Raw genomic sequence first — 9,594 nt, 5'->3', positions numbered from 1 at the left:
CTGCAAATTACCTCACTTCTGTCTGTGAATAACTTAACAGCTGCTGCCTGTTGCAATTTTTATTCAACTTCACCAACTTCTCTTTTTTGCCTGTGGCAATATTACTTAGTGGATTGGCGCCTGACGCTGCAAAATGCAATTAGCCCACATTGGAACAGGCAGAAAATAATATATTATTACATGAACCCAAAAAGTATCATTCTTCCAAATGTTTTGCCGCCAAGTACACATATATATATATATATATATATATATATATATATATATATATATATAGTGTGTGTGTGTGTGTGTGTGTGTGTGTATATATATATATATATATTTATACACACTTAACAAACCAACTCTACACTTGCATGTTTGCATAAAGCAGTGCCATATTGATTAGAAAACAGTTCTAATCATGAAAAACTTGTCACCAAGTGACACAATTTTAATAGAGATAAGCCAGATGTTTATGTTTAATTTAGATATGATAGATACATTTTTAAAAGTATGTTGTTTTTGAATAGTGGTCTTCTGTATGGATCACCATTTCATTGTTTGTACAAGTACTTCTCAGAATATTATAAAGGTAACAAATGTACCATAGTTTTAGTTAAGTTTGCAAATGAGTGTGTTAGATCTCAAGAGGAGAAACATTGTGGAAATTTGGGTTTAAATGAAACAGTTGATAATTGATGCAGCTGAACCTTCTTCATCTCCAGGGACTGAGATAAAAAAAAAATGTCTGGGACAGTGAAAAGAATTGATATCTACTAACTAATGCTCAGCTAAAAATATGAAATATGCATGCACAGGCATTTTTGACTATGATAGTTAGTCTTAGTTTTATATTTAAACAAGGAAAACCCAACATTGCTGCAAACTCAAAAGCATATATTTTTGCAAGGCTTCTGCTTACTTCTTTGTAGAACAGTAAGCTTGGAGGTCTTAAGTTTGAGTGAATAACTTTCTACTGTGTTTGTACTGCCATTATTACAAAGGCGCAAGATGGGTTTATATATGACACACTGATCATGTTGTTTATTTAGTGTACATAAATTCTTATTGTGGTCATTAATCATCACTAAGGTTTACTGCATTGTTGACTTCTTTTTGATGTGTTGTCATGCAGAAAAGAATAAGAGCTATGGATAATGACAGTGAGGCCTTGCAGCTGATGTAACATAAATGCACAAGCATCTTGTTTCAATGATGTTTCTGCCTTTCGAATCTGTATGGATTTGAACTACTATTTGTTTGCTAAAAGCTGATACCAATAAATTATAGATGGAGAGAAATGTCAGATTTCATCTTAATGTTGTCTTTTTGTCTACCCCCACGCAGATGCATTCGATACAGAGATTTTTTAATATATATTTCATGCTGTTTGATCCTCGCGTTGATGTCAGCGTATCTGAGCACTTAGCCAGTTCCATTAGCAGTATTTTGTGTCCCATTAGTCAGTAAATGTGTCACACCTGCATAGTGGGGATTATAATCCTGATAGCAGCCTTGTGCAACACCTATAAAACCCCCTTCTGGCTAATGCACCACATGCTAACAAGGCAAATACAGAGGTGAGTCAGTCCTCAGTGAAGTTTGTTCAATGTTCATTAAGTTAGAATTACTCTTCTTATTAATTACTGTCTGAAATGCTGTTTACTAATGTCGGGTGATGCTTTATAACTCCTGGTCTGTGAGCCGTATAGCTGTGAGTGAGGAGACTGTGACACTATTGTTTTTATTACAAATTTGGCTTCCTCTCCAGCTCTAATGGAAGCGAGCAGCAGCAGAGTGATGGTGCAGGTGTTGTTGTTGGCATTGGTGGTTCAGGTCACCCTGTCCCAGCATTGGTCCTATGGATGGCTACCAGGTGGAAAGAGGAGTGTGGGAGAGCTGGAGGCAACCATCAGGGTGAGTGAGTTTTTACAGTTTCAGGAAATCTGGTGTCTTTATGAAATTTAAAGCAAGATTTAACAGAAATACCTCCATAAAACCGGTCAGTTTAGCCTGACTCTGCCCTTTTCTTCTTTTTTACAATGCTGTAAATGTTATGCTGGGTTCAGTTTTCATATCAGCCTTGGTTTCATCTTCTAAAATCTCTTTTATTGTACTTAGATGATGGGCACAGGAGGAGTGGTGTCTCTTCCTGAAGAGGCGAGTGCCCAAACCCAAGAGAGACTTAGACCATACAATGTAGTAAGTGCTTATTATACATAATTTATCACCAATGTCTACTTCAATTGTACAATATTAATGTACACTACACCACTGTGAGCAACTGTGCTCCAAAGCAGCGATGACAATATACAAACTGCTCAATGACTGTTTTTATTTTTCTCTTTCTGTATGATTGAATATGTGCATGCTTAATTTTATCTTTTTGAATGGTGGCAGATGTATTGCTAATTTGCTCAGACTTGCTCAGGATCAAATATATAAATGAAAATTTAAATATTTGTCCAATTAAATATTCAAGCAGCAGATCAAACTGTTAACTGAGATTTAATTTTCCTCAGATTAATGATGTTTCCAGCCATTCCGACCGCAAGAAAAGGTTCCCTAATAACTGAAGAGGTGTAAAAAAAAAAAAAAAAAAAAGATAGAAAGAAATAAAAGGAAAGGAAAAAGAAAAAGAAAAAGGAAAGGAAAACACAGACTGTATTTACATCATCGTCAACAACAGTGACGGATTGCATGAGTGCTGGATGCAGACTTCAACAAACCATCACATTTATTAGACACATTAATTATATATCTGTTACATTTAAACCCATGTATAATTGTAATAAACTTTTTGAAATCTGATGAAGTGATCATATCTTTTGTTCAATCTGATCTGAATCTCCGGTCATTAGAACTAAAATGATGCTTTTTGAGTGTAAAACACTGTTTTAAAGACTTTAAATTGATTAAATTGCCTTTGTAAAGAAGCCACGACCGACAAGCATGACAAACTTGCGACACAACAATCTTAGCATGACAACAGCTGGTGATTAAGCCAATTTATTAGAAATCAATGACTTAATTGAATTTGTTACAGTTTTGGTAATTCCATTTTCTGCCACACCAGTCATGTGCATATGTGATGTGGAAAATTACACCAGCTGATTTTTTGTGCTCGTACCTGAATGTTGATTAGCCCCCCCGAAAATGAAAGACACTCATCTAAATATTTTCTGCTTGCGATGTCCACAGCAGCTTTCCGCTAATTTAGGATAACTGCAGTCATCCAAAACAGACAAAGTGCAGAACTTTTTTTTTTTCCTCCCCTCTCTGTACAGGAAATTGGTGTTCATTATAAAAATTGGAATTTCATATCAGGAAAGGAAAAGAATCAGCAGGGGGCATATGTTTTAAAGAGAACTCATTTTCTGGCAAAGCCCCACAGACAGAGCACCATACTAATCGCCTGGTGCATAAGGGGCTAGGATTCATGAACTGTGCTGACACCGGGGAGGCCCCGCATTGTTAGAGCGTGGTTGTAATGCACACCAATGAACCCAAACCCACTGGCACAACTGGGAAAAGGTGAACATTATAAAAGCACATAGAATTAAAGAGAAATTAAAACACATTCCATTGCACTTCTAGAACAATGCCTGTTCATTTGTGATACTTCACATCGCTGGTTTAATATTCATGGTTGCAATTTGCATAACACAATCATTTCCTCTGATGAGGAAAGACTTAAGAATTTTTTGAAAAGTGCTATATTCTCCTTTACCTTCTTTGACAAAGTTACTGAAGAAGATGTTGTCCAGTGCATTTTCCTCCTGAAAGTCACTAAGAGACTTCCTCGAATTGATTTACCTAGTTTATACTTATCTTTATGGAGTTTTCAATAATTTTGCAACATGCTCATAAAAGATAATTATCCTTTTATAACATTTCCTAAAATATGGTTTTAATTCAATTTGGTATACTTGTGTGAGAATAATTAATGTTTACAGATAAAGCATAAAATCCCATAAATTCCCTTTAAATAATCCCAGAGCATTTGTGGTGAAAGCCAACTTTCTCCCTCCCAGTGTCCTCATCAAGGACCTGCCTAATTGCACGTATATCAGGACAACAAAACCTGCTGGTATCTATGTTTCCAAATTTGATTTAACCTCACTTTCTCCTTCCCAGACCCCCTAGTGGATATTCACTTTGTTTACCTCAAATTAAACTTCATATTGTTTACAGCCTCCCAGTCCCTGAACATTTTATAGCATTTTAGAATTATTTCTTTATTTATTTTTTGTAATGATTGTAGAGTTGGGATTCATTTGAATGTTTCCCTCATCTGCATGAAAATTATATAATTAACTTTTGATTAACCAGCTCAGTTGAGTTGGTTCCCCCATGAACACTGGTGAATAGTACCCACCGCATTTTAATGACTGTTTTCCAATTGAGTGGCGACCTTTTCATCAAAGAGCCACAACTGGGGCTAAACAACGGTAGAAAATAATCACGGTGAAGACAATAGTAGAGGCCGACAGGCTAGGATGTCATCCTTAAATATAACAACAAAGATGAAAGAAGCCTTACTGCACGTAGTGGCTGTGGCGAGGAGCCAAGTGCTTATGCTGCTGGATGCCCCATTGTTAAAGCTGTGGAGGTCACATCCATTGGCATATAGAGAGGGAAAGGACAGGAAGCTGAGAATGGCCCATTGTTACATGTCCTTGCTCAGAGGGAATTCCATTATGAAGGGCAATACATTTTTGATACTTTGATTTTTGTGCCATTCATTTGTTTGAAAAACAGAACATATTTGGATAATGGCTTCAGGAAAAAGGGGGTCTCAGAGCTCCTCCAACCAAGGCTACAGCACTGCATTAACACACCTGCCAATCAAGCACATCCGAGCAGATGTGCATCCTTGCACAGCCTACCATCAAATAAGCATTCTATCATATGCATAATATAGTTTTCATTTCATCACGATTATGCTCTGTGCACCATGTGTGTGTTTCCAATGGGTCATAGGAAACTTTTATTGAAGCGGAGTGTATAATAAAGTCATTTTCCAGGTGCTTGTTGTGGCTCTTATTATGAACAGAATGATAATTTCCCCTAGAGGAATCTGGCACTGCATATCAATTGAAGTTTAGTGTGGGTCTTACTATGTTCCCGCAGGCTATAGTAGAAGGCAAAGTCATCTTCAGAGAGAGTCTAAATGTCAGGGAGGTCTTCAAACACTTTTTTCCCAGAGCCTTACTGAAAAGGGTCTTTGGAAGTGCTATGTCTTGGAATTGATATGGTGGAGGTGAGGTAAAGAGGGAGGCTGAGGGCTTAATGTAAAGAGTTGACATGAAATTTAATTGGAAAAAAAAAAAAAAAAAAAAAAAAAAATATATATATATATATATATATATATATATATATATATATATATATATATATATATAAACTAAGAAAGGGTTGTAGAAGAAATGAAAATATGACTGCTCATATTGAGCTGCATTCTAAGGTAAAGCATTTGCTCTCAGTGCTGCTCAGTTACTGTTTTGTCATATCCTCACATCTCCACATGGTGACACTCTTGAGCTATGTGTTTTGAATCCTGGCTGTCGGTCTTTCAGCAATTCCATCACTTAAGTTGCAGAAACTGTTATTCTTCTAAATCCAACAAAGACTTCAATCATTCATCTCGAACTCTGCAAAAAAAGAAAAAAAAAATGTTAATTTTGCTGTGCGCTGACTGATGGAGTTTGTGTTTATGACAAAAAAGTATTTTGTACAGTTTTGCCGTAGCACATGGCCTGAAACCAAGCTCACTGTAAAATGGTGAAATTCATATAAAAGCATTTCATCCATGGAAAGTCATGAATTTCTCATATCTTCTTAGTTTTGCATTTGCAAAGCATTAATTTATTTTATTCTAATTCTTTCTTCTTTTTTTTTTGAGTTGAAGTACAGCAAGCCATACGGTAGCATGTACAGTATGGTAGTGAATTGGCCTTCCTTCTCCTTCTTGGCTGGCAGGGAACCTTCCTGTTGTGATCCGACTTCTCTCCTTTGATCAAAGAACAGTGTTAAAGCACTGGGAGAAGGAGGAGGTATGAAATATGAATGAATACAGCTGTGTTTTGATGGATATGTCTCAAAGTATCCCAGTAAGAGACTGCTAAAGGCCAGGAAATCTGTTTGTGTTGTGGAAATAGGCTCTTCCTTGCTTGTTTCTTTACCAGCTTCATCTTGGGTAGCTTTTCACTTCATATTTTAGAGATCCTTTGTTAGCAAAGAGATCAACCCCTTATCCATGCATTTGTCGGAAAATGTTCTAAGAGGCCCTAGTTCATAATATATATCATTAATGACACCATTTCCTTTGTTTGGTCTTGAAACCACCTTTTGAACAAAATCGAGCGCCAGCCATGAGAGGAGGATATTTATTATTTTTCTAGGGTAGACCCAAAGTTCTCACAGATGGAATGAGATCTTATATGAGGTGATGGAGGCTTTGTCACTAGTTATGTCTGTGATTCCATTTCCTCTTCTAAAACCCCATTGGGGAGCTGTGACTCATTTTGAAGTTGGAAGTTGATACTGTGGTGTAAAACTAACATTCCCAACTGAATTAAGAAACTATCAGAGCTCACACAAATCTCAGATTTTCAGAGTTAGATGAACTCATCTCTCACATTACACTTCCTTAATAAACAAAGATAATAAAAAGATACGCTCATAAAAACACAATTATTAGGAGGGATTGTAAAATGAAAATTGGTGCCTATAGATGTTTTATACACCACATTACAGGTCCACTGTCTTATTAAGAATCATTTAAAGACTCTCCTCAGTCATTTAGGACTATATTAACTAAGATCCAGCCTTTGGACCTGTGGCAGGACAGTGTCTCTAGACTACCGGAGGTTCAAAACTTTCTGCCCGGGCTTTATTAGCCTCACTAATAGCTGGGTTCCCCAAATGCCAGGGTCCACCTCTGCTGGGAGTAAGGGCTCAGATCCTGTCAGAGAGGGGTCGCACTAACCAACTGTAATCTTTAGGGTACTCCACTCCCGCTGACCTACATCTAACGCCGGTTTCATCCCCCGCGCTTACCCCCAACCACTACCCTCTCCCTCCCCAATCTGGTGTACCCATCCCACCTCAGTTATGCCACCCTCGGCTCTCCCTCCCACGTCTTACCACCCTCGTGTGATAGTATCCCCCCACCCAACCTCCGCACCATGCTTGTTCCAGCCTCGTCCGGCTGGCCACAGCGAGGAGCACGCCTTATCCTGTGGTAACGGCAATTAGCAGTGTAAAGCAAGCTGTGGAGAAGACTGGATCCCTGTCCACGTTTCAACCCCAGATCACGAGTCTCCAGCACGACTTCAAGGCAAACCATGCAATTAGCTACAATAATGATAATGTGTTGTAGGGGAACAAAGAGAGGGTAAAACAGACTACTGGTGTGAGGGAGAGTGGGGTGCTAATAGTGGGGGGGTTATTTGAATGCCCTGGTGCAGATAGGAAACCAAATCAGTCTGATTATCAAACGTATGATGAATTACATTTTTCCTCTAATTATCCCTGCCTTTTATGTGTGAACCAACTGAGTGAATTTTGCATTCTAGACATCTACGGTCAGTGGTCTTTGGGCATCACACTGGGGTTACATCTTTTATTTCCTCTAAGAAACATACAAGGAGTTACTCATGTGGCTAAGCTGATGGGAAGAGGAGAGTGATGTACTGACAATTTTCTTAGTTGACTTAATTAGATACTTTCAGAAATATTTGGCAGCAGTACAGGAAAGGAAAAAGGGGAAGTATGTGGTTTGATGTTTGACTATCGCAGATGTGTTGACACAGAGTCAAAACATGTTGGAAACAAACCACAAAACCCAGACCACAAATAACAGCATTTCAAGTCAAGGTTGTGAGTAGATACAGTCGAGAAGCAGACTCACTGCCTTGGTAGGAACACAAAAGTGCAGCGCCTATTCTCTCCGCTGTGAGCAGAGACCATTCCTACAGTCTTACATCCAGAGGTTTATAGAGGATATTTTGCTGGGTGTTGTGCAAAACGAACCGTGTCCCCAGAGCAGCAGCAACTTCACCTTGGCGGAGTAATGCTGTGATATTCTGTTTATTCTTCACTCACTTCATTTTACTCAGAGGAAATCCTCTGGAGATGGCTTATCTTGGAGCTGGAACAGGTGCACTCTAATTTACTCCTATTGCTTGGGGAGCCCAGGGGCCCCTGTAGAGAAGAAAGTAGCGATGTAGCACACTCCACTGTAAAGCACAAACAGCCAGAGAAAGAGCATTTAATCGAAAGAGAAGAAAACTGTGAGCTTTGAGTGCAGCCGTATCATTTGGATGCAGAAAATTTTCTCTTTTTTTTTTTTGCTGTTTTCCTGAGGAAAAAGGACCCGTCATTTCATTTAACTTTCATTTGTTCAACACTGTTTACTTTGCTTGAAACTGTCATGCTACACTTGGCAAAGCACCAGATGACGTGGGGGACCTGCTGTATTACCTCTGCATAATAAAACATTTCCTCACCAGTCATTTCTGAAATATCTGTGGCATTTATGGCTTAAAAAATGATTCATAGCATCTCAGATACGTACCACTTAAGTTAAAGTGTACATAAATGTGCGTGCTACGGCCTATTTGTTTTGGTAATGCTGCACATTTTCAGCCCAGGAAAAAAAAAAAAAAAAGTTTGTTTCATCTTTCACCCTCATCCCTGCATTCACTGTGAAAGAGCTAAGCTTTCAACTTTGAATTTACTCTCCAATTCCTTTTCTTTAGAGAACTATGGTTTTGAAGAGTGGGGCTGGTATGTTATTTGTTCGGTATATTATAAGTCTGAATTCAGTCAGTATTTTTGTTTTGTGTTGTTTGTCTCTTGGGAATTATGCAATCAAAGCAGATGCCTCAAGCAGTCTAGAAAGCGCCCCTTGTGAATAAGAGAAAATCTTGTACACAGCATTTTTTGTATGTGTGTATGAGGAAGGGGGGCATGACAACAAAGCAAATATATGGCATTGTTCTCTGTATACTATACCCGTATGCTGCACTTTTTTTTTTTTATAAAGAGAATATAACCATTACACCTGTATTCACTTTTAAAAGGACATCAGACCATTTTACTTCATTCAAATGACAATTCTACACCACTGATGAAGCGCATAACTACAGTATGTGCACCTCTTTGACTGACGCAATGGAGGTTCAACCGTCAACGCGCTGGATCTCTATTATGGAAAATAAGGTTTGAAGACTGTGCTGCTGGTAGAATTTCACAATATATAAACAGACATATCTCACTCAGGAAAACTGAGGAAAAAACAAACAAACGCCAGAGAGACAAAGGCTTTGGCAGAAAAAGGAGTAAACACAAAGAAGAGCGAGCAAGACAAGGACAACAAGAGAAATATCATATACACTTTTAATGAGTGTGCCTGCCCCGAGCTTCTGTTTTTAATCACCTTTCCGTGTGACATAATTTGCTGCAAGATTGTATATGCTTGAGGGACTTTCAGTTCTTGTCAACTCAAGAGCATTTGAACCAATCAATACCTGTCTATCCTGTGGCACACTCATAGTTGGCCATTAGGAAAGAGCTGCTTAAAGTAAGCTCAGCCAATACCATTAG

At 38.3% G+C, this 9,594-nt stretch overlaps 1 protein-coding gene across 1 annotated transcript; it reads left to right on the top strand.

The window, feature by feature from the left end:
* The first annotated feature begins 26 nt into the window (after nt 1-26).
* On the top strand, nt 27-2,793 carry gnrh3 (gonadotropin-releasing hormone 3). The gene is made up of 4 exons (XM_018696905.2): nt 27-1,562; nt 1,754-1,899; nt 2,104-2,184; nt 2,505-2,793. Exons 2-4 carry the CDS (start codon nt 1,759-1,761, stop codon nt 2,556-2,558), a joined length of 276 nt encoding a protein of 91 aa, XP_018552421.1. The 5' UTR covers nt 27-1,562; nt 1,754-1,758; the 3' UTR covers nt 2,559-2,793.
* Nucleotides 2,794-9,594: the final 6,801 nt, after the last annotated feature.

This window comes from Lates calcarifer, linkage group LG16_LG22 (assembly GCF_001640805.2).
Source record: "Lates calcarifer isolate ASB-BC8 linkage group LG16_LG22, TLL_Latcal_v3, whole genome shotgun sequence".
In the NCBI taxonomy this organism is placed as follows: domain Eukaryota; kingdom Metazoa; phylum Chordata; class Actinopteri; family Centropomidae; genus Lates; species Lates calcarifer.
Note: the sequence above shows the minus strand (reverse complement) of the source record. Positions and strands in the feature narration are given on the sequence as shown.

Excerpts from the sequence above, each read along its gene's own strand:
- gnrh3 (XM_018696905.2), top strand. The coding sequence starts at position 1,759 with ATGGAAGCGAGCAGCAGCAGAGTGATGGTGCAGGTGTTGTTGTTGGCA. Across the intron at positions 1,900-2,103 it reads AGCTGGAGGCAACCATCAGG|ATGATGGGCACAGGAGGAGT; the intron begins GTGAGTGAGTTT and ends TATTGTACTTAG. Across the intron at positions 2,185-2,504 it reads GACTTAGACCATACAATGTA|ATTAATGATGTTTCCAGCCA; the intron begins GTAAGTGCTTAT and ends AATTTTCCTCAG.